Genomic DNA, 26,342 nt, shown 5'->3' with positions numbered 1-26,342 from the left:
GTTCGCGTGTCCGCGCCCACTAAATCGAAGGAACCCGAAAGTGCGTGCCTTTGTCTATCTCCGAAACAATGGAGAACTCGTTCAACTTAAGAATTATCTTGCTGTATGCCCTCCTACGTTTATCGAAAACCCTATCTTTTTTCGCCCAACATTTTCCCAAAATTTTAGAAACGAGGAGACGGAATGCGCGTTGTACCCCAAAAGAGAATGATTTCAGTACTTATGAAATTTGATTCAAGATTCCAAAATAAAGTTGGCTTAAATCTCATCAGTTTCATTCCTGATGTGAACCAACCGATGCTAGGATTAATCGGCGGCCATGAAGAACGGACTCTTCGATGCACCGATCTCTGATCGACCTCTTTCACCGATCATCGACACCGGCTTCTCGATTTAAATACTCGTCTACGGAATTAAGAAAAGTGTGCTCGCGTCTTGAGGATGTGAGATACGAAGATGCTTGGAACGAAGAATCGATCTCCACCGAAGACCCTGAGGATCTACTCGATATTGATTCTACTGCTGGCAGCGCACTGTGGCTCGTGCATAAAGTGGTTGTAAGTCCGATCGCGATTAATACTCGATCTATGATTAAGGGCTCTATCGATGTTCTCACGTCGTTTCGAGAGAGTCTACTCGGGTTCTAAGATTAATGTAGGCTCGTTAATGAGAATCGAATAAATGGCAAGCGGTCGAGGAAGTCGAGAAGCGTGGGTCCGCGCCGCAACCCTTGACTTCTAGTGGCTCTTCGTGTGTGGCCTTCCAAATGACGAGGATCGCTAATTCTAGAATCGTAGCAGGGTACACACACCTTGAAATCGATTAAAGGGGTTTGTAGGTTGGGAAATGCGTTTTAATCGAAGTGAGTTTAGAAGAGAAAGGGTATACGGAATATTTACATATGGAACTGTTTTATTTTGATTTACAAAGAAAGTAAAATAAAAAAGATTTAATGTGTTTCAAAATGAAGGTTTCGTTTTAGATTATGTATAGATACATAAATATTAACATTTTAATTGACACATCATTTGGTATCGAAAAACACAGAAAATGATTGCAACTTTTTCGTTCTGCCATTTCCGTATTGTAGCAAAATATGTTGGGCTTTTGATTTAAAATATTTCTAGTACGTTTATAATGTATTTGGCAGATAATATTTTTTAAACAGTTATATTAAAATGAAACGAAATATTTTGTATGTCTGTAAGAAAAATATTACGAACACACAAATGAGCTAATATTACAAGAATATTACAAAAATAATATTTTGAAGTAAACGTTTTGCAGATATTTCAATTGCCTGCTAAATATTTATAAACTGTACGACATTTGTTAAATGTGAAAAAAATGTAAGACAAATATTTTGTGTTACTAGGGTTAATACGAAGTAATTATTGATCACAAGTTCCTTTTTAAATGTTAGCATGTTTTCTTGAAATGAATTTTGAAAGGATGATCTAAATCAATAGGAATCAAAGGCTTTTGTAGCGGTTGTAGTCTGTATTGGTCACTCGGTGTCTTAATTTGCATTTAATTTAATTCATCGGACCATACGGAACTGCGATAGGCAGGTATAAACGTATGCTAATTTCGCAATTCCAAGTGTAAATCACACCTGAGGTCGGACATAATATCAGTTTCAAATTCCGGGACGTTTTCACGAATTGAATTCCGGCGCTGGGAGGCGCGCTCCTATTATCAGGTGATAAAGAAGATACTTTATGGTTTGCAAATCAAAATTAATTTCGAAATCACGGCCTATAGTATCCGCTGTACACCGTCAAAGCCTAAGTTTACGATCCCACGATTTTCATAGAAATGGCCCATCAAGAGGCCCGGACCCGAAAATCCCTTGCATAAAACTACAATTTAAATAAGAATATACATCGTACTTAAATCCAAGTTACGGTGCCTTTTTTTAACCGCCCCNTTTTAATTTATGTACATATAATAAAAATTCATTTTTTACTTCACGATTATTATAGGACACTTCGCTTGGTATCGAAAAACACGACGAATTTTTCTAATATTTTCGTTCCGCTATTTCATTATGGGAGCAAAACGTGTGATTTTGATGTTATATATTTTTAAAACGTTTGTAATGTATTCGGCAGACAATATTTAAAAAAACAGTTATATTAAAATGAAACGAAATATTTTGTATGTCTGTAAGAAAAATATTACGAACACACAAATGAGCTAATATTACAAGAATATTACAAAAATAATATTTTGAAGTAAACGTTTTGCAGATATTTCAATTGCCTGCTAAATATTTATAAACTGTACGACATTTGTTAAATGTGAAAAAAATGTAAGACAAATATTTTGTGTTACTAGGGTTAATACGAAGTAATTATTGATCACAAGTTCCTTTTTAAATGTTAGCATGTTTTCTTGAAATGAATTTTGAAAGGATGATCTAAATCAATAGGAATCAAAGGCTTTTGTAGCGGTTGTAGTCTGTATTGGTCACTCGGTGTCTTAATTTGCATTTAATTTAATTCATCGGACCATACGGAACTGCGATAGGCAGGTATAAACGTATGCTAATTTCGCAATTCCAAGTGTAAATCACACCTGAGGTCGGACATAATATCAGTTTCAAATTCCGGGACGTTTTCACGAATTGAATTCCGGCGCTGGGAGGCGCGCTCCTATTATCAGGTGATAAAGAAGATACTTTATGGTTTGCAAATCAAAATTAATTTCGAAATCACGGCCTATAGTATCCGCTGTACACCGTCAAAGCCTAAGTTTACGATCCCACGATTTTCATAGAAATGGCCCATCAAGAGGCCCGGACCCGAAAATCCCTTGCATAAAACTACAATTTAAATAAGAATATACATCGTACTTAAATCCAAGTTACGGTGCCTTTTTTTAACCGCCCCCGCAAAGCCGCAGCTTACGCACTAAAGCAAATACGAAGAGGTTTATCGGATATATTTATTTCATCAAAACGACGCAAAAAAAAGAAACGCGCCCACAATATAAGGACGCAGCACCATCAGGGATTTTAATTGAATGCAATTACTAATTCGGATTCGATCACTCTAGAAACCGGGCGGCCGAATAATTAACGCTTTGATTTAAGACCGTAACCTCCGGCTAGGAAATCGAAAGTTAAAAGTAGACACCTGCAAAACTCTTCGAGGATACGAGCGTGGCTTGTCAAGGGAGAGCTGGAATTCGTTCGCTCAAGCGAGATAGAGGTACGAGATTTATAGAATGAATCGTCGAATTATCTAGAACTAGTCGCGCGGTGAATATCTTAAGCACCTCATAAACGATTCTTACGAGGATTCTCGTACGTTTGATCAAATGACGAGGGGTTGGGGCCGTTGAGAAACGTTTCTCCGATAGGTGGTGATTACAGCCCTTCAAGACCCAGAGCGCACACCTCGTGCTCGGGGGGCATAGGGCCAGCCTGAAAGTGCTCACTCAATAAAGTCGATAATAAAGTCTACCGAGGTCTCACCGGGACTCGAAAGTGCTCGTCGTTCCGAACGCAATAAATAACACTTTCAAGCGTTGTCGCGGGTGCGACGTCGTTCGAGGGAAAATTGGTCGGCGGGTATTACTCATTACTCATGCATACTCGAGTACTCGATCGCTCCGCAGTTTGCTCCGGGATCTACCTCAACGAGTTTCCGGCCCGACCGATTTATCGTCCGACGTAATTCTGTAAATAAAATCGCGTCAGGATATGCAAAGGCAGCTTGTAATAATAGATACCAGTCATTAATCGTTGTCCGGGGTATAATGAGAATCTATTCCGTCTCGTATATCTTGCAGCATCCCAGAAAAATCGTCCTCCCGATACGTGGTCGTGCAATTAACGGGGTGAAACCTCACGCCGGATTTCTCGAGGCACGAGATAGATACGACGAGTGAACGATTAGAAAATGCTCTCCGAACGACAGTGCCTAGCACTTCGCGCTTATCGGCTCCTCGTCCATCGGGCAGGTGCCGGCTGATTTTTCAATTAACAAGATTCATTATCGGTCCTATCGACCGTTGAAAAGTCTACCGGGATGCAGTAGAAACGTAATGGGGACCTCCGGTGGAAAAACTCGTCGCGATATTCGCTGAAATTGTCGTCAAGTTTCTCATCGATGCTGCCTGACTAAACGTCGTGTTTGCTCCTACACAACGTTTACTTTTTTCCGCTCGACTCTTCGCGACTCTATTCCGCAAAGCCTGAATCTTAAGGCGTTAGGATAGGGTTATTCTATATATATCAAAACATCAAAATATTTATTAAACTTTTTTTCAAACTGGGTGCATCGAATCATTGGTGGCCCTAAGAAAGAACGCGATGTTCGTGAAATTTAATAAAAAAAAATCTTTTATTTATCTCAGACTAGAACCAAAGACACATTATTTTTTGTCACATGAAATTTCATAAGCATCGCATTCGTTCTTAAGACCTCCATAATCACATGCTGAAGTTTCAAATGATTCGATGGATCCAGTTCTAAGAAAAGTTTTATAAATATTTTCACGTTTTGATGTATATAGAACGACCCTTTCATAACACCTTAATTGAATTTACCAAGTATCCGTCCTCGTCGGCATTGAAATATACGCCTTTAAGACCTCTCGTTAGGCCTTTTTGATCGGTTGGGCCTAAACTCTCGGTCGGTACGTATCTTTTGTTAATGAGCTGATAACTTGCCTGGGGATATTTATGGCTTCTCTTTTACTTTCCAACTCTTGGCCTCTCCGATCGATGTGGCTCTCATTTTTTTGTCAGGGGCCCGATGAAAAATTTCGCTAGTCTCTTCCCGCTTGTGTACCTCTCTGCTTCGCCAATGGATTTCCGACATGACGACTTAATGTTTCCAGCCTCGTAATTTATCCGTCCCTTCGGTTCCCATAGAAAATGAAATCTCGCTCCCCGCTCCCGATCCAACTCCCAATCTTCCCCCTTTTTCCTCTCTCTCTTTCTTCCTTCCCCGGCCCTCTTTCGCTCTCTCTCCCTCTATCTCGATTTCTTGAAAACAATCGTTCGTTCTCTCAGAAAATTTTACTCAAACTTATGCGAAAGATGGAGTACTTATAATGATCTTTTTAATAAGCGTCCATTAACTCTCGATTCCGTTATTCTATTTTTAAATCAAAATCAATAAAATAATCATGACCAAATGTTCTTAATTAAAATAATATCACGCTTTGTGTGTATAGTGTTGTAACTGAGTGCCATATTAAATCCGAGGAGCGAATCTGCGACGTAGGTTTCTTTAGATAACATAGTTGGCACAGAAATAAAAAACACTAAAAAAGAACATCGATTAGACTGTCAATGTTCGTCGCCCTAGAATTATTTCAATTATAATACTTCGAAATGACTTTCGCCTCGACGCTGTATACGCATTGTAAACAGGCAGAGACATGAATTGTTTTTTGTACAATAAGTCTTAGTAAAAGTTTCATTTTTTGCAAACACGGAAAGGAAGGGGGGTGGAGTATCGCCAATGCTAGGAAATCATGATACGTGACGAAAAAGGCTTGAAAATCTTCTTTAGGTGGATAATTGTTGACCGAGCAAGCCCTAATACGAGAACTCCAATCCCGGTTATTGTCAGAATAATTACGTCTAGACGCATCCGAGCTCTCGAACCATTTCAACATTCAGGTGTTCGTAATTACCTCCCATAACCTATAACCCGGATCGCCCCGCGGCATTTAAAGCACCCTTCAGTTCCATGCCCTATAATTTTTTAAATTCACCCTTGATTTACAGGCGGACAAGTCTCATGAAAATTCACGCATCTTCTTCGGGCCTTCATGATTTTCATCCCATTACGATTCGGAGTGGCTTCCTCTCCCTCGGAGGGCCAAGACCTGTTGGAATTTTCGATCAATTCATCGAAATCGTGGGGCGTAATTCCTATTCTGTTTCTAGTCTTTCTCGGAACCCGTTTGTTTCACTGACTTGGGACCGTATAATTTCGTCATTCCGCGATCGTACAGAATAATTTTGGAACGATGACGGGAAATTTAGAAATTCTTTTCGAATGTACAAACCTACAAATTATAAAAGAAGTCTTAATAAACGCAAGTGGGTATGTACGAGGGTCCTTATATCCGACATTCTTAGATACTTGGTTGCACAATGGGGCTGATTGCATAGTACATAACCAACTGTCTTCAATTCCTATATTGAAAAAATTATCTGTACACAGGGTGCGGCTGCACTCTGCAGTTGCAGCTGCAGCGGTTGTAGAGTGTAGGGTGCAGGGTGGGTACAGGGAGCGATTGTGTGCAGGTTGTTACAGAAATGGTGGACACGGTTTACATAGCGCTATTCTTGTAAAAAATGGAATGAAGAAGTCCTGTGCTATTTTTTCTACAGTGCATAATTTGCCTGTAATAATGAATTGAAAAGTAACCAGTAATCGGCGCCGATTAGTCGAATATCAGGTGCGCCTCCTGTAGTAACGAATATTAATAATGTATTGATATAATATTGGTCGAATATTATTAATTACTTGCCAATATTAAACAAATATAATATTTCGCGTCCCAGTAAATATTACATTTAACATGTTGGTACAATATAGAATAAACGTCATTAGGCCCGCAGTATTTTGTTATAATATATTTTGCTACAATTGCATTTTGTTACAAAAATGGATATATATTGCTTTTGTGTATTACTATCGAATATTCTACCAATAGAACAAAATGTTCACATTCAATATTGTAGCAATATTCGCAATATTTAGCCGTTATGTAAACCACACTTTACCAATGTTGTGTCAATTAATATTGCAACATGGGGACCTGCTATCTATGGCGTACTCTTAGTTAACCCTTTGCATTCCCAGCAATTTGGTTAGACGCAGGTAGTCAATGCCAAGACCTGGCCTTAGGAGTGCAAAGAGTTAAAAGCGTTATTTCCTTTCTCCTATTTCCAGGGCCCTAGGTCGAACAGGGGACGGTCGGAGCTGGACTCGCGAGGCTTGCACAGCGGCCAAGAGTGCAGGACTCCTGGAGCGAAAGCAGGCTAGAGCCTGCAGGACAACCCCTGACATGATGCAGGGACTGGTCCAAGCTGCCAAGGACACGTCGACCGTCTGCCAACATGCCTTTCGACATCACCGGTGGAACTGCAGCAGCATCGAAAAGGCTCCTGATTATACAGCGGAACTGTTCACAGGTCTGCACGAGGGTTAGGCAAAGTAAAACTACCAACCATGGATTTAGCAATAGACATTTCAATCGAAAATTAATTGCGTTCTGCGAATTGAATTCAGTTCTTTGAGAAGGAACAATAAAGAGAGAGCGATTACTCTTAAAACGTCTTCCTCCTGAAATAATGATAATTACCGATATACCTTCAGTGTTCACGAGTGCTAATAACAGATCGGTAATGGACCTTATTTTCTATCGCAGAAATGATAGGTTGCTCGATGCGTTTTGCAACTAAAACAAAGAGGCTTTATTACTTGTAACTAATTCTAGGCAGTAGCTTTCAAATAATGGGCAATCTAACCGACGATTTTATCAATTAATGTAAGAGATGATTGTTAGATTCTGGAATTGATTAAATATTGATGCGATATATGAAGTACTGGTCCGTCTACCTTATGTTTTAAAGGTGGCTCGTTTCCTTAAATAGAAAGTCAAATAGGTGGGGTTTCCTTCCTTGCAGAAAGATTAAGATAGCGGGTTAGATACACTTCGAGAGCTAGGTGGTGTTCTTTGTTGGCGTGGGAATCTCAACGAATGAGAAGACTCCGGTGCAACCGCCTTTAATTAGATTCTATTATCAACTCACAGAAATTACCTACGCCTTGACTACAGTGGCTTCTGTCCTTCCTTTCAAAGCTGTCCTGAAACATAGTAGATAAACCGACACGTTGGCTTCATTGTCGAATTCACATATCTCAATATGTGTTATATACAAAAATTAATTCTCTAAGATTAATAAACTGTCGGACCTCGCTTTTTTAGGGATTATTAGACTTCGTCAAATAATTCTGAATTTATTTGACATTGATTGGGGAAAATCAGATAAATGTCTAAAATATTTCAACAGGAACAAGAGAGCAGGCTTTCGTGTATGCCATGTCAGCTGCAGCAGCCGTGTGGCGTTTGGCGAGGTCCTGCGCCCTCGGAAGCTTGGCTGCCTGTTCCTGTGCAATGCCACCTAGAAGGGATCCCCCGGTCCCCTCTACCCTGATCTCTTCAGCCTCGACCTCCGTCTCTTTTGACGCCATGTTCTCGAAAAACTCGTTCAAGTGGGGAGGATGCGGCGATGACGTTAGATCCGCCTCCAGAATGGCCAAAAGGTTTCTTCAGGGTTCGAGTCCTCCAGGTGCAGGTGCAACCGGGAAACTCATGCACGCCGTCAACATGCACAACAACAGAGCTGGAAGAAGGGTGAGCCCTTAAACTAAATGATCAAATTAAAATATTATTTTTCATGGAAAAACACTCCTTTTTAATAACTGTGAATGCGCAGTCCTTTGAAGAAAGTTTCCCCGCTTTGGTAAGATTTAACTTGTAGCTGTAAGGTACAATTGACTCTATTGGAGGGATTATTCCTGACAAAAGTTGAGACTATACCGTTACTGTATATAGGCCGTGGAACAATCTTTGTCCTTGGAATGCAAGTGCCACGGAGTTTCCGGTTCCTGCAGCTTACGCACGTGCTGGAGAGGTCTCAGCTCTTCTGGACCTGCCATCGCCGGTGTTCGACTCTTCCGCAGATACTCCGAAGCTGCGGAAGTCAAATCTAAGTCTGGTGGGAGATTGCCGCCTCTTTATCATCACGATAATCTTCTGTATACTACAAAGAGCCCCGATTATTGTCTCCCGGATAAGAAACGAGGCAGCCTCGGTACAATTGGAAGGTAAATTTTACCAAACGGGATATTTTCTGCACTTATTCTTCGGCCAATAATCGCTAACTTGTGAATTACCTGCAATTAAGCCATTTTTGTACTTTGTATGCATTTATGACCTATCTTATGCTTCAAAGATAATGGAGAGAAATGATAAGTATCCTAGATAGAACTCCATGATTATCATATGATGAGAAAAATCGATTTACTAACAACTTGCAGACCGTTTGCTGCATGAAATGTCTGCAATATATGTACGCATATTGCATAATAGATTTGAAGAAACATTTGCGGTATATTTGTCACGCTATGGCTCAAATATGAGCTACGGACGCTGCAATTGTTCACCAGTAATTTGTGAGATAAATTTGGTTGTACATAAGTGTACAAATATTGAGACATTGCATGTACTTAACTTTGTTTCATATTTAAGTATTTTTGGTTTATCACTGTGTACTGCAGATATGAGTTCCAAATGAGGACTCATAAACAACACCTTCATAACTCATTTCATGATCTTTTATGAGGCAAATTGCATGCAAATTTTGCATCACTTTGTCTATCTAGGATCACACAGTTATTAAATTTGTCAATTACACTTTTTCTGCAGAATAATTTCGTATAATTAAGAATAATTTATAAATAATTGCTAGTAAATCCATCATGGATCAGAGTTTCGTTTATTATGAAGTATTATGAAATCGTTAGAATCATCAATATCATAAGGTGCAATCGAACAATGATTAACTGTGATTATGAGAGATGACCACTTGCGACGCAGGGAAAGAAATAATTTTGCAACAATACGTCGCAAATATTTGAAGTAGCCGAAAGCACCCTATGGTCTTAATACGTACAATAATCTCCCCTACACATATATGCACGTTTTCTCGTAAATTTTATTCTTTTCCATTATCTTCTTCTTTTACTTCTTTCCGGGTTAAAATCATAAAACGTACATAAGGAGTTTATTCGATTTTCGCTTCCTCCTATGTCAAAATCTTATCTTCAAAATATGCACCGATTATACATGTCCATGTATGATACAAAATTATATTCCCACCACGAATTCCGCAATCGCGATGCGTCCGGCAGGGTGTACCTACGCTCTTCTCCTTCGATCCTTCATCTTCGTTACAGAAATAACCTCGTAAAGCCTCCATAAACTGGAGGTTTTACACTCGATCTTCTCACTTCGGTTTACAGCTTGGAGAAACGTGAGGTCTCCTGGCCCATTACACCGGGTTCGCGTGAGTTTCAATTTGTTCTTCGTCAACGTCTCGGTGCCCGACCTCGAGCATACAATCGTAGGTACACGTATGGGCCCAGGTTCCATCCACGTATGTTTCGTACATTCCGAAGGGGTGAAGGAAACGAGGGGAACAAAAGAAAAAGAGAGGAAAAAAAAAATGTATTTCCTCCCATTCGATGCATAGAGGTAACTATGTCGTAAAGTCGGCGTTATGGTCGCGCTAATGGCCCCGTGCTGGGTCCGCTTGCGGATGGCTCGTAACGAGAAGGCCATAGGGAAGGGAGCAATAAAACTGGACGTTGCGGCTATTAAGTAACTCGTCGTTTCCTTCGAACGATACGTCGGACGTAGAGGGTGTTAGAGAGTAAACTCGATATCCTATCTACTCAACGTGCGCAGGGCCCATGACAGGTTCGCGCGCAACGCGCGAGGCCTAGGAGCGAACTCCGCATAGACACATCTTTTAAGTAAAACTTCGCATCCTTTAAACCAGTGTTTCCCAAAGAGGACAATACCGTTCCCTAGGGAACACAGAAACGATCCAGGGAGACGATAGGTGCCTCGGATTCAATTGGGGGTTTGAATAAATATAATTTATTTTTATAAATGGGATTGTCCCTGCATCTTTCTGCTGATTCGCTTAAGGTGAAGTGAAACCCCCTTCAAATCAGTCGATTCGAATACAACACTCTTTTAAGGATATTAGACCAAACTGTCTGAAACTTTGACACCACTCCTGATCATCTAAGAATTGTCCTGACACATTCAAAAGTTGGAGTTTTGGAAACAAATTTTTAACTCAGTCCAGACCAGAACCAAAATGGCGTCGAGCTTTCATATTTCGATCAATATACAATTATCGAAGGCTCTGGTATGAGAATCGAATGAGTCAGGACAATTTTACGACAATTTAGAACACTCTGGTAATCGATAAACTCGCACTTAAACGGGATAAAGGCAAAAAAAGTGTTGTATGCGCTTCTATGCTAAAACGATGGGAATACGAGGTCTCGGAGGGAAAATTTAATTGACTTGGAAATCATAGATGGCGTAGGGAGTCCCTCTGCAATCAATTAGAGCCCTAGAAAGCATGAATCCAGAGGATTTCTGGAGTTTTACTTCGATTTCTTTATAATTATTGTACGAAAACGACAGGTGGAGTATGCCATTTGGTACAATACCCAATATAATTCGACCCAGCTGTCAATATAAAAACGAACGTCGGCAACGTAGGCATTTAGAAAAATCTTCTTTATCGACGTCGATCAAGTTCCTCGACGTGTTTCACTTCACCTTAAGATAGATTTCCGGGGGGGCGATGAGTAATTTCTTTTTTTGAAAAGGACCGATAGGCCAAATAAGTTTGAGAACCTCTGCTCTAAATGATAAGTCCAGTCAAGAGGATGATAGAGAGTATCTAATATCCTCGATACAATCGGGATCCAGGATAGAGTCTTGCGGTAAATGGTCACTGACTGGACCCACCGGTTGGATACTGTATCGATGCGGTTAAGTAACGTATCGTTTTTTTCTAAACGACACATCAAGCGTGCAGAAGGTGCCAAAAAGCACCCGATATCTTAGGTACTTGGAGCAGATGATAGAATTTCGAATCCTATTAACCGGATCCACCAATAAGCCTCAAGTTAATGAGGTTGTTACGTAACCAGGTAATTCTTTTGACCCCTTCACTGTGGGTGATCCGTATACGGCTAAAAAACGTTGGCCCACAGATGTGGATGGCCGTATACGGCCATCTATAAATAGTGGGGTTACCCCATTCCAATTTTGATAAAAGTGGACATCTTTATAGTTTTCTGGGATCGCTGAATCCAAAGCTAATGACAAATTTTCAATATTCAAAATGGCTAATCCAATACAGCGGATCAAACATTTCAAAATAATTAGTATAAAAAAGAACGTTTTGAATTTTGAAATTTTATTTTCAAATTTAGATTCATCGCCCCCAAATACTTTGAGATATCGTTTTTTAATAAACACCCAACCATTTTGAAATGTTTGATCCGCCGTATAGGATCCGCTATTTTGAATTTTGCTATTCTTCTCGATTGTTATCAAATCAGGATTCAACGACCTCAAAAACCTGAATAAAATAAAATCATCGAATAAATTCGAGAACATTTTTTTCCCATGCTAGTGGCAAAAAAGTTCATTTTTGCTCCACAGCGAAGGGGTTAGATAACAGATCCAGCTCAAGAGGCGTCAGAAGGCACTTGTTATTCTTAACACTAGGATTACCAAGTCCAGTCAAAATGGCTAGTTTTAAATGGCCCACTCAGCCAAAAAAAATCCGCCGAGTTGTTGCGTTAACGTGATGTGAAACACGTCGAGGAACTTGATCGACGTCGGTAAAGAAGATTTTTCTAAATGCCTACGTTGCCGACGTTCGTTTTTATATTGACAGCTGTGTGAATTATATTGGGTATTGTACCAAATGGCATACTCCACCTGTCGTTTTCGTACAATAATTATAAAGAAATCGAAGTAAAACTCCAGAAATCCTCTGGATTCATGCTTTCTGGGGCCCTAATTGACTGCAGAGGGACCCCCTGCGCCATCTGTGATTTCCAGGTCAATTAAATTTTCACTCCGAGACCTCGTATTCCCATCGTTTTAGCATAGAAGCGCATACAACACTTTTTTTGCCTTTATCCCGTTCAAATGCGAGTTTATCGATTACCAGAGTGTTCTAAATTGTCGTAAAATTGTCCTGACCCTTTCGATTCTCATATCAGAGCCTTCGATAATTGTATATTGATCGAAATATGAAAGCTCGACGCCATTTTGGTTCTGGTCTGGGCTGATTTAAAAAGTTCTTTTAAAAAATCCAAATTTAGAATGTGTCAGGACAATTCTTAGATGATCAGGAGTGATGTGTCAAAGTTTTGGACAGTTTGGTCTAATGCCCTTAAAAAAAAGTGTTGTATTCGAATCGACTGATTTGAAGGGGGTTTCACTTCACCTTAACGAGTCCAGGTAGAACTCGCGTGCAAGACACGAGGCCCATCGGTCGGGCCCCGCGTAGATACAACTATTAAGTGACTGGTCGTTTCCTCTAAACGACATGTCGGACGCAAGGGGTGACAGAGAGCAGCCGATATTCTCAACGTATGTACCGAGGCCCGAGACTCCGTCTCGAGTCGAATTGAGTGACTCGGACCGAGGTGCGGCGAGGGAGGCCTGCGCTGCCCACGAGGGCAAACCGCGCCTGTCATCCATGTCTCGGCGTAGGTCCGTAAATGTCACCGCTCAAGCCGCTGACGATTTACAAGCTCGCGTATCGGACACCTCGATGTACTTCTAGGATATCCTACTTGTCCATTTTTCTTTTTATCTCCTTTCATCGTGCCTTTCTCGTCGTTCTCTTATTGCCGCGCTTTCTTCCGGACACGCGTACGCCAGGGTACTCCGGGAGAGAACCTGTCCTCTCTCGACTATCCTCTTCCCGGCCGATACGTAGATATTTATTTACACTACCTGTAATTAAAACAGGGTGTTTCAGGCAACCACGTAGATTCCGGCTACAATTTTCCTGAGATTGGTAAACCTACTTGTAACACTTCGAGATGCGCAGGACGAAGTACTCCCTAGTAGCATGGAATAATTTCTAAATATTTGTTAACAATCTTTGCTAAATATCTGAAGCGACGGATTTTTAAGATTTCTTGTAGATTTCATTCGTAGATATCTGAAATATTTGTTGAAAATCTCAATGACATATTTAGTTTCAATAATTTATAAACATATCAAGAAATTATATTTTTTAATTTATGAACATGTAATAAAAAAACATTTTTTACTTCACGACTATTATCGGACACTTCATTTGGTATCAAAAAACACGAGAGATTTTTCTAATATTTTCGTTCCACTATTTCATTATGAGAGCAAAACGTGTAATTTTGATTTTAAATATTTTTAAAACGTTTATAATGTATTCGGCGGATAATATTTAAAAAATATTTGCAATAAAATGAAACGAAATGTTTTGTATATCTGGTAGAAAAATATTATGAAAACACATGGAGGTAATATTATATAAATATTATAGAAATAATATTCTAAAGTAAACGTCTTGCAAATATTTCAAATGTCTGTTAAATATTTACAAAATGTACGATATTCGTTAAATATATAGAAAATATAGGACAAATATTTTGTGCTACTAGGGCTCTATAGCGATCTGTAGTTCAAGCTGATTCTTTGATGCGTATTTGGCCACATTTCTTTTTAACAATAGATGAATGTCAATATAAAGGCTCCTATTAATATTGGTTGCCGATCTGTTTTTTCTTGACAGTTAAGGTTCTTACCGCGACAATTCCGTGCCGTTTGCGGGTTGAACGTCGGAATACGTCGGACGACGACTTTTACACATCGGCGGACTGCAAAATATTAACCTGTTAACTGGGGAATTAACTTTTGTACAACTCGTTTCACAATGGGACTTAATAGTAATATTATCACACCTTCCGTAACGAAAAAAGTCGTCATGCCCATTTGAAATGTCTTCCTGGTATGTCGAAAAATTTTCTCATACCCGGTTAAGGTGAAGTGAAACCCCCTTCAAATCAGTCGATTCGAATACAACACTTTTTTTTAAAGGCATTAGACCAAACTGTCCAAAACTTTGACACATCATTCCTGATCATCTAAGAATTGTCCTGACAAATTCTAAATTTGGATTTTTTAAAAAAACTTTTTAACTCAGCCCACACCAGAACCAAAATGGCGTTGAGCTCTCATATTTCGATCAATATATAATTATCGAAGGCTCTGATATGAGAAACGAAACGGTCAGGACAATTTTACGACAATTTAGAACACTCTGGTAATCAATAAACTCGCATTTGAACGGGATAAAGGCAAAAAAAGTGTTGTATGCGCTTCTATGCTAATACGATGGGAATACGAGGTCTTGGAGGGAAAATTTAATTGACCTGGAAATCACAGATGGCGCAGGGAGTCCCTCTGCAGTCAATTAGGGCTCCAGAAAGAATGAATCCAGAGGATTTCTGGAGTTTTACTTCGATTTCTTTATATTTATTGTACGAAAACGACAGGTGGAGTATGCCATTTGGTACAATGTTCAATGTAATTCGACACAGCTGTCAATATAAAAACGAACGTCGGCAACGTAGGCATTTAGAAAAATCTTCTTTATCGACGTCGATCAAGTTCCTCGACGTGTTTCACTTCACCTTAACAGGTTAATGTTTTGGTGGTTGGAAGAGGTGGTCAGAGTGGGTACCTTTACTGAGGAGTATAACATTTGGAGGAGTAATTTTGTCGATTGTTAAATTATGCGCGAACCAGGAGAAAAAAGGGTTCGTCACAATTGGGCATGGTTTTGACACGCATCGTTACTTTATTACGACCGTGGAACTAAGAGAGGAGGAAACCAATATAACTGGACCATAATAACAAAGGGTATTCAAAGCGCATTCGAAACGATTTCTAGGAAGGAAAATTCTATATACCGTACTATGATCGCATTTGCCACGGTTTTTTCGAGGACAATGGGAAAAGGAACCGAGCGATGGCTGGACCGTCCTGAATTATTCACGCCCGTTTCCTGTAAATTAGCGTCACCCACGACATTCCAATGTTACTGATCGGTTCTTGCAAGTAACCGAAGTCGCTTTCACGAGCAAGAATTCGTTCCTACAGTACAGCTTTAATCCTTTCAATCTAATGGTGCATTCCTCAAAGGTTTACGATTCTTGAGGAGACTGCGCTGTCAAATTTTGTCATTACATTAGGCACGAATCTGCGAAAGCACGTACGACTCCGTTCATACCATATTTCATCCCAAAGAGATTTCATACCCTCCATCCTAGTGCTATATGGAATTGTGTCGAGAAGATTGGACGTATGTTATTCAAACCATTAGAAGGGTTACAAGTAATTATTCACTGTTAATTTACCGATGAAATTGATTATTTGTTATTTTGTGAATTAAAATAATGCAAAAGATTTACATGTCTAGATATTTAACTCATTTACTTAAGAACAAAGCAATTTGACAGAAGTGAACAAATTGTTGATTACAGGTCGGTATTAATATCCAAAATCATAAAATGAAACCCATATACGGAAGTTTCCTACGCGAGCACAAGGATTTCCTTTTGATTTAGTGAAATCCCAACACGTTGACATTCCTCCATATACGTAAAGCGGAGATTTTCTAGCCAATTTCTAGCCATTCTAGTGTACCGGATTAATGCAAACTTAACCAGCTAGCGAGCAAAATGAACTTAACCGTTACCATTTCATGATATAACCTATCTCTAAGTCATACTTTTGAGTCATTTCAATCTTCCCCACCCGTTGACGGTAGTTCTCAATATTAAGGAACTTTTAATCAATATATTGCATGACATAGGATAATCATAAACGGCATCCCTCATATTTCATTGATCTCGGATACATCCTAACATCGGAAGAAGATCTGCGTTGGAGATCTCAAAAAAGGCAATAAATTCCGTTATTCGGTGGGCTATTAGCATGAAAATAACATACGGAGTGGCAGTGTAGCACCCTGTTCATTAGAGAGGGAGGAAGGGATCGAAAACGAGATTCCGAGCCCACGGATAAAACACGCGCGTTGCCACTCGATTTACGGGGTGATTTAATCTGTACATTTCCCAACAGTCGTAACCGATAATTACAGCTCGTATGTAATTACGTCGGGATGGGCGTGCACGATGTTTATCACATAACGCCTCGTCTTTTCATCCTGGTTTTCAAGACCGAACGATATTTAACGCCCCGTCTGTTGAATGGGTTACAAATAAACGGGTGACGCCTCCTTCTTCGACGTACTCTTTTTCTTCCTCTCGAAGCCCTACACGACCGCTTGAACCGCCCTCGACTCCTCTGCTTTCATCTAGTTTTGTTTTCATTTTCAATTAACTCGGTCAACGGTCCTTTCCGTTTGCACGTTTTCGACGATCGTTCCAATTTAACGGGAGCAAAATCGCGGGAGCACTCTTAAGGTGAAGTGAAACACCCTTCAAATCAGTCGATTCGAATACAACACTTTTTTTTTAAGGGTATTAGACCAAACTGTCCGAAACTTTGACACATCACTCCTGATCACCTAAGAATTGTCCTAACACATTCTAAATTTGGATTTTTTAAAAAAACTTTTTAACTCAGCCCAGACCAGAACCAAAATGGNAAAATTAAATACATCTAGGAAAAATTCATAATTATAAGGTTGAATTATGCTTACATATTTATATACAGGGTGTTGGAAAACTCTGGAAACGGTCTAATATTTTTAGAAACAAAAACATTTTTGAAAAAAAAGTTTCAGACCAAAGTTTTAATGTTGAGTAGGGACGTAGATAGTACATTTCATGCATAAGCTAGTATAACGTATGAATTTTTTTATATGCCAATACTTTGGTGCTATTTTAAAGGAATTATGTTTCAGACAATGCAATGGTAGCAGTTCGGGGTACGATGGATGTGAGTACCTTTGTTGCGGTAGGGGTCACGTCAAAAAATCGGAAGAAATTCTCGAAAGATGCAACTGCAAATATTTTATCTGTTGTTACGTCAAATGTAAGACTTGCCGAAACGTCGTGACAACATACGCATGCAATTGAAATCATTGATAGAGGCGAGATATAAAGATCACTCGGAATTGTGAGAACACTGCGAGATTGGGTGAACACTATTTAACCTTTTGGTGCCGGCCGAAGTCGTTACCACTTAGAAAAGGACGATATATCGATATCCGGCACTAAAAGCGTTGAAATAGTAACTTCTCAAAACGTTCGTGCAAAGAAAATAAAGCTATTTAAGGTAGTGCTTTACCTAGATCAGATTAAAGGCTGCAATAGTCCTCCAGGATGAGGTAATCGTTGAAGCATCAAATGACGGATATCAGTGTCGGTATTGATCATAATTGATAAATGCAAACCTGGTGCAAATATAGAAGAATCGGCCGGCTCGCATTTAGTGCGAATTAGAATTGTACGTAGAGTATTCCAGTATGAATGTGATTTCGAAGGTGTCCGCAACTATTGGCGGACGTACTAGATGTAAAAATATCATGCACAAAAATATAGAAAGGCTTAATATCTTCAAAGGCTACTTTAGCCAAGCTAGGTATTGTCAATGAAATTTAATTTATGTCTGTGTACCGTATTTATTAACTCCATGTAACAATGCATTTGCGTTATAAGTGCATAAGAGTCTCTTGAAGGAATAGGCGGTGACAGCCTGACAAATGAGTGTAAAAAGAATGCGTACTTCGATGTATTCAATGTATCTATAATAAAGTCACATTATAAATGGACTTGTAGTGTCATCTAAGGCTTCTGTTTTACGTTTTGAGAATCAGCAACCGGATAAAACCGATCAATGTTTGATAAGATTGCAATATTAAATACATCAAGAAGTCAGATTGGGTAATGACTTTCTAATTCAATTTATTTTACGAATTTTCCTACTTCTTCCCAGTTTCTGGTATACTTTCATCCTCTATATTTAAATCCTTCAAGAATGCACACCAATCTATTCCCGCACCACAATCCGGTTCCTTCTCTGAAGCCCACCATAGCGCCGTCTAAAAATCACAAAAGAAATTAAATTCACATGTTAAACACAAACATAAATCACAGAATTCTGTTCTACGTTTCATTACTTTAATATTATGGAAAAACGTACCTTGATGTTGACTGGAACAACAGGAGTCACAGGATTTATTTTCACATTCATGACCTCTAACAAGTCATGGTAATCGATCTTCCCTTCTTCGTTTGTTTTAAGGCTAAGAATTAGAAAGAATTTTAGCTTAGAACACTAAAAATGTTATACCAGTTTAAATTATAACGAATTTTTAACACTCATAGAAGGTTTTGTAAAAATAGTCGTAAAAGTCAAAGGTTTAAACCGATACCATATATAACATTTAATGTTTTTACGAATATATAGGAATTTAATTGTTCAAGTTTACTTACTGGTCTAGCATAGAATTAAGAAGTTCTATGTCCATGGGCACTCTACATCCTCGTAAAACTGTGTATATATCGTGGCGAGATAAGTATCCCGTGTTCATACGATCTCGATAACGAAGATCTTCCGACAATCTGTCCAAATCATTCCATAGCAAACGAGTGATTTCTGTATGTACGAGTCTCCTGTAAATGAGTATTTCATGACGTAACGGTACATTTTTTTCCAATTCATCTTAAAGTTGCGCATATTTCAAGACTATAATGTCTCTGATTTTTGAAAACTCGCCTGATATATTCCCTGGAGTAAAATTCTTTTTTCTCATGGGATGAATAATGTCGAGCAGTAGTGATCATCTCATGTTCGGTTATTTTATCACCAAGATATTTGCAGAGCGCTTCCCTATAATCAGAGAAATTTAATAGTATAAGTTATTCGAAAGCTTGACATTAATTCATTAATTAAGTAGCCTATCTGAGTTCATACTTAAGCCTCCTATATTCCAACACATGTTTCTGAATATCTTCTTTCGGACAAGGACAATACTCCTTAAGGAATTCCTTGTAAACTGGCTTCAAGGACTCTCTTAGTTTTTCCATGATTAATTTTATGTTAGCTTTAGGAAACTAGAACGGAAAAGAAAGCATTATATGACTTCACTCGGGATTGTCGAATGCTCATAATTAACCCTAAAACTCATGAATGGGGTATAAACCCACCCCAGTAACGTTCGAAACTTCGCTCTAAGAGGACAATTTTTATTGTTCCTCAGCCTTTAAATGGGGTTTTCATTAACTAAATTTAAATCAAATTAAATTTGCTTCTGACCATTCACTTCCTTATTAAAAACAGAGAGATTCATCTATTATCACTCCTCTCTAGTGCCGATAAGAAATATTTTATCAACAAGAAACAAGCGGGGTGGATACCTTCCCTAGTCATGAATTAGAGGGTAGAAAAAGTTATACATGAAGTCTAGAGTTAATGAACTCGTCTTTAAGGACCAAAGTCTACCTTGTCGCAATGAAGTTCCATATAACGCAACGTGTACACGTCTGCGGATGTAAGTAAGAAATGGAATTCACAGAGATTTAATCGGGCACCAACATAAAAGTCTTGGGGTTCGTAATATTTTGGTGGCTTGTTTGTAAACACGTTCTGCCCCGGCAACATTACTCGCATTCTTTTCTGGAAAAGGCTGCTTACGAAGCCTGAGAACACCAAGTTTTAAGCTTATTGAATGTTTTTATTGCTCTAGTATTAACATCACTTATAAGTTACGGCAAGGCAATAGAAAGTGGACCTCAACAAAGCCGCCTAAAAGAAAAATGTTGAAAAACATCTATGGAGTTGCAAATAATATGTGCACTGAGAAAAAGATTAGTTGACTGAAACGAAATGATTTAAGATGTAGGTACGGTAATGAGTGATCATCAGTGATCAATGAGTATCAATAGGTAAGGAAAGCAACGATAAAAGGTAACTGTAACAAACGTAAGTATCCCCCAACTGTTTGTATCCTTTGGATCCGTAGATTAGTGCGCACCTTAGTAGTCAAATCGGAAACTTTTTTAAGAAACATAAAACGCATAAAAGAATTACCTGAGTTTCTCGGTGCTAACTCGAATATCGAGACAGTGTCATCCATTAAAAAAATTCTGATAATAAAATGTCTTTCCACGTTTTCAGGTATATTAGAAATCATTTTTGCCCGGTACCTTAAGACGTGACCATCGAATCCGTGTCTAGTAACAGAAATAAAACAATTGAGGAACAATTTATTTATAATAATGACGTAAAATACAAAAGAGTAATTAACAAACTTGTCGTAGTTGTAGAATTTCGTGAAGTTCATCTTGGGCGCTTTCGGTATCACCGAAAAACAATTCCCAAGGGAATCATCATAAGAACCGAAACCATTATACGGTGGGATTTCTGGTTTCACGGATTTACAAGATGACTCCGTATTCGGAATTTCGAGTGGCGTGAAATCATTAATTCCGTACTTTTTTCTGCAATCAAGAACGATTAATTGGAAATTCTTCAATTTCAAACTTTATACGAAAACAAAACATACAAGCATGTAAAAATTTAGTAACCAGTATTATTAAGGTATTAATGTATTTTTTATCAAAAACTTTTCAGAAAGAAATAGCATTCGTACATAGTAGCCAGTTTTATTCTTCATTGGTTTTTACGTTTGAAGATGGTTTACCTATAGTACTCCTTCGTAAACGGATCAAGGTCAACAATGACAACTTCTCGACCAAAAACACTGATTCGTGCTCCAATAGCGAGATCATTATCTTTATAGTATTCTTTAGAAAACTTTCCAGTGTCCAAAGGATCTACTACGTAATATGTGGATGCGGCATTTTCGCCCAAAACATTAAGTACCGTGTAGGGTTCTTGAGCTCCTATGGGATCCAGCCTGGAGTAAAACTGAATGCGGTCTTCTGTTTAAATTTTTCCTACGCTCTGACTTTGAAATTGTTAATTCGATTACCTTAGGTATTTTTGTTCTTTTGACAAACGTCACCCCGCTGTCTCGTCCAGAGTTCGGAGGAATGTTTTCTTTTATCTCGATTGTATCGTCGGCGAGATAATAATGTATTTCCAAGTGGTGTACGACTCCGAAAGGACTGTCAGAATCGTCCCAATAGCCGTAAAATCGCAGAACCTTCCTGTCGTTTTTTAAGAATTGGCCCAGAGTGTCTATCTTTAGATTCGGTTTTTTTGGAAAGAATTCCTACACAGAACAATGCTTAAACGGTATCTTTTAGAGTATGAATATGAACGTTTTGTTTATATTAGATGTCCCTGAAATATTTCAGACATATAAAATGACCTTGTAATTTTTGTATTTAAATTAATTATTAAAATATAATACTTAAATTTATTCATAAAATCATGCACGTATTTTTTCTTAAAATAATAAATCATACTTATGTAAGCTTCTTAAAAACTTAAATTATCTTATGATTTTCTAACATGTTTATATAACGTTTTGTTTATATTAGATATCTCTGAAATATTTCAGACATATTCAACAACCTTCAATCTTTGTATTTAAATTAATTATAAAAATATAATATTTAAATTTATAAATAAAATCATCCATGTACTTTTTCTTAAAATAATAAATCATACTTATGCGAGTCTTTTAAAATCTTAAATTATCTTATGATTATCTAATATGTTCTTTTAATAATATAATTACTTACAACTTTGCGTCCCTCGTTATAACGATCAGAAGGAATTTCTAAAGAATTTGGTACAGGGATCCCCATACGATTCAAGAATCTCCTGGTAAACTCGTCACAATCTACAATTTTGTAAACGCGGCCAAAAAATTGCGGTTCCTTACCAATGTTAAGATCCAAAATATCGTAAAACCGATAACTCGCTGGTTCTGGCATTGGTATTCTCTGCCGTCTCAGAAGTACTCCTAGGATTAAAATTGCCGCTAATTCTCATGACGTAAAAGTAACGTAATAATTAATTTTGCAAAAACGAAACGATAAATATGATTTAGTGTATGTTTTATACTTATTCATAGCATTGTTAGCAAACGATTTCGTCCTAAATTTCAAATTATTCTCTCCTAGTGTCCTCAATTTCACAGTACTCATTGCCCTCCACTCACAAATTTTTAACCGAGAAGGAAAGTTAGTCTGCCAAATTTCTAACTACACGAAGTGGAGACTATATTCCCTCTGTTCCCAAACTATTACCTTTTACTTGAAATTTGAAATCACTCTTTCGTACACTATCTCATTATAGTGCGGGAAGCAAAGAATATAAAAACATTCGGTCTAGACAGCTTCTAAATCGCATTATTATAAAAGATTGTCTATTATTAAACCTTGCTCGAGGCCACTGTTGTTCACTGGCGGCTCTGATATTTTAATAGTTCCATCCTCCAGAAAGAAACTAATAGTGACTACACGAATCTGGAAATTCGAACTCCACCTCTCTTGAACAGTTTCTTGAAAATATGCTTTGAACATCAGTCTCTGGAAAGATCAAGAAGTAAGATCAAGATTTAGAATAAGACGCGTATTTTATTTACGATTCACCTTAATATTGTACACATTGCAGAGACTAACCAGATTTACATCAATGCGATCAGTTCATTACGTTTCAACAAAGTCGAATATATGTTTTGAGGAGGCAGATGTATAGCGGAACAAAAAAGTTTGAAACCGCGATAAGTTTAAAAGCGTAATCTTTAGAAAAATGGGACCTAGTGCATATTGTTAAATAGACTTTTTATTGTGTAATTATGTATTAACTACTTGTTCTTTCAATATCATCGAGTCTTTTTTAAGTTCAGATATTTGTAAGCAATACAAATGTTTCACTTGTCCACATATGGGGTACAGTGAAACAAGCAGCAGGACATAATGAAACAAACGTAAAAGTTTCACCTTTAGTATTATTTAATAATATTGTTTAATACATATAGGTCTATATAATGATTAATGTCACCTACGCTTTTCGAACAAACGAAAATTGAACTCAATCTTTGGTTTATACCAAGATTTAAGTTCATTAGAAAATCGGCGTCCTTGATATTGTCATTTGTGCCAAAGTTATTACTTTGACCAGATACGCATTCAATATACGGATCAGTACTCTTATTGTTGAAAGTGTTATATCCAGTTCTTGCATCTTATATTAATTGTACAGTTATAAGCATGCTTTCTTCGCTACAACTGCCAATATTTATTCGCCTTTTTTTATTTCGAACCATTTCGTTTTACTGTAAATAGTATTTTAAATTAAGCATGAGTAAGCAACGACTGTAAAACATGTGAGTTACAAAAAAACAGCGTTTGTAGAAAAACAGGAGCATGTATATCTCACAGTCGTCAATTTTGTAATTAAAGTTGCCGATTGTAGGTAGGAAAAATGACTAATATCTAGTGCGTTTTTTATAAGCTTAATCAAAATTGTTAAAGATTAATATTGCAATAATTGAAATATTTCACTATAGCCCACTTTCTTCTATTTTGTATTTTTCAAAATTTATTAAACAGTTACCCACTGAACACTGTTATATAACTCTTAGGTAAATGTTACGTTTTCGAAGCTAACGTGTTACGTAGCATAAAAGTAACATGGAAGTTAGATGTTTGTTATTATTTCCCACTCAATAAAGTAACATGTTATATTAATGTTATAAGTTCAGTTACCTTAAAATAATATTAATTTTTCAAACATTACGTGTTATGTAGCATAAAAGTAACATGGAAGTTAGATGTTTGTTATTATTTCCCACTCAATAAAGTAACATGTTATGTAACATGTTCTATTACCGTTNACCAAACCTAACAGTTACGTAACTTAAAACTAACAAATAACATAACGTTTGTTACAATGTAATAACCTAACGGTTACATAACATAGAGCTAACTAGTTACATGACATTTGTTACAATACAGGAACTTAACGGTTATGTACCATGGAGCTAACAGGTTACATAACATTTGTTACTATCATATTTATATAAATGTAGCATAACTTTGTTACTCTCATCTTATGTTACCGTCCTGATATTACTGTGTACATGCAGCACATATTTTGTAACAAAACGGAACTACATCGGTGCTGTCATTTATTTTATTACATCATTGTCGTAATTAATAGTTAAATGTCATAAGATTAATGTATATCATATTTTGTTTACTACTCGTATGAAAAAATGTAACTTTAATTCATACGCGCATGTACATTATCAGTCATTGTTTGCTAGTGGAATGAAATCCTAATAGTCTTTAATTAAAATCAGATAGTTTATCATTGCATAATTTCATTGAAAGTCTGATTTGTCCTTTAATATCTAACTATTGTCAAGTAGCAAAAAATAATTAAAAGTAAAAAGTTATATAATTTTTGATAAAATTGCGTGATCTTTTTTATTAAATTTATGAAAAATTAATATTATTTTAAGGTAACTGAAATTATAACATTAATATCACCTGTTACATAACATATTACCTTACCGAGGGGGAAATAATAACTAACATCTAACTTCCATGTTACTTTTATGCTACATAACACGTTAGCTTCGAAAACGTAACATTTACCTAACAGTTATATAACAGTGTTCACTGGGAATGTAGTTCTGTTTTGTTACAAATATGTGCTGCATATACACAGTAATATCAGGACAGTAACATAATGTAAAATAAGAGTAACGAAGTTACGCTACTTTTATATAGATATGATAGTAACAAATGCCATGTAACTAGTTAACTCTATGTTACGTAACTGTTATGTTTGGTGTTCAGTGGGTATTCGCTGTTTAAGATTTATTAACCTTTAAGTAACTGATATATAGGGAATATTCCGTGAGGATCTTTCACTTGGTCAACTGGCTCCATTTTTCACATATTAATGAATCTCAAAGTAAACGTGTATATTGTTTTACCTATATGTTTTTTGTAACGTATTTTATTCTATGGTATCACATTAGGTATTTTCTTTAAAATGTCTCTAAAAATTATCAACCCACCTGTCCGTCAAAGGCTAGCCAGGGTGGGACCGTTCGCACCTCTCCTCGGGGATAAACTGAAGGGTAGCGATCAAATTTCGAAAAACCTTCGAGGTTACCAAACATTGTTCTTTCAGACAAGTAGTACACACCATCATGAATTTTGTCAAAGTTCTGACGCCTATGGAATCTAGTTTGTCCAATCTATAATAAATCCACGTTAATTTGAATTTTGAGTTGGGAAATGTTAAGAATTGATGGTGTATTATCATGTTATAATATTTGAAATTATTTAAAGGACAACTACTTACTTTTGTGTCGAAATTAAATCCTGGAAGAAGAGGTAGCGAGGGTGCACGTTGCATTTTTATGTAAACTCCAACGTTTAATCGAAAGTGAAAAAAAGAATTATAAAGAAAATAACCTTTCTAATATGAACTCGACAAGAAAGGCATGAGTAGGCAAAGCAGTCAAAGTACTCAACAGTCAAAGTAAAATATAGGGTACAATTTATTTACCTCGACGTTTCCTTGGAAACTTGTAGACTGAAGGGTTCGGTGCTCGAATGATAATTATCTAATTATAGATGATTGCAGGGAGGTATAAAGATAAGTCCATAAGCTAATGTTGCAATGTATTTATTAATTAAAAGTGCATAATGCCTCTTCATGTAATTTATGAAAATATTTATAATCTATAGATCTATGAATATTAATAGTAATAAAATACCTTTCTGAAGTGA

General features: G+C 37.4%; 2 protein-coding genes across 2 annotated transcripts; one reads left to right on the top strand and one right to left on the bottom strand.

The window, feature by feature from the left end:
* The first annotated feature begins 456 nt into the window (after positions 1-456).
* LOC105697017 (protein Wnt-11b-2) lies at positions 457-17,747 on the top strand. The gene is made up of 5 exons (XM_012419951.1): positions 457-557; positions 6,927-7,168; positions 8,051-8,394; positions 8,596-8,867; positions 17,573-17,747. The coding sequence occupies exons 1-5, from the start codon at positions 457-459 to the stop codon at positions 17,745-17,747; spliced, it is 1,134 nt and encodes a 377-aa protein (XP_012275374.1).
* An 845-nt stretch (positions 17,748-18,592) lies between these two features.
* On the bottom strand, positions 18,593-25,965 carry LOC105697016 (EF-hand domain-containing family member C2). Its single transcript, XM_012419950.1, has 14 exons — positions 25,912-25,965; positions 25,622-25,804; positions 22,967-23,117; positions 22,326-22,549; positions 21,608-21,850; positions 21,317-21,543; positions 20,925-21,113; positions 20,704-20,846; positions 20,116-20,312; positions 19,588-19,727; positions 19,390-19,503; positions 19,107-19,286; positions 18,814-18,916; positions 18,593-18,712 (listed from the first exon to the last, which is right to left on the bottom strand). The coding sequence occupies exons 1-14, from the start codon at positions 25,963-25,965 to the stop codon at positions 18,593-18,595; spliced, it is 2,268 nt and encodes a 755-aa protein (XP_012275373.1).
* Positions 25,966-26,342: the final 377 nt, after the last annotated feature.

Source organism: Orussus abietinus, unplaced genomic scaffold (assembly GCF_000612105.2).
Source record: "Orussus abietinus isolate OABI.00-Male unplaced genomic scaffold, Oabi_2.0 scaffold125, whole genome shotgun sequence".
NCBI lineage: Eukaryota > Metazoa > Arthropoda > Insecta > Hymenoptera > Orussidae > Orussus > Orussus abietinus.
The sequence above is the reverse complement of the archived record's forward strand: the minus strand, read 5'-3'. Positions and strand labels throughout refer to the sequence as shown.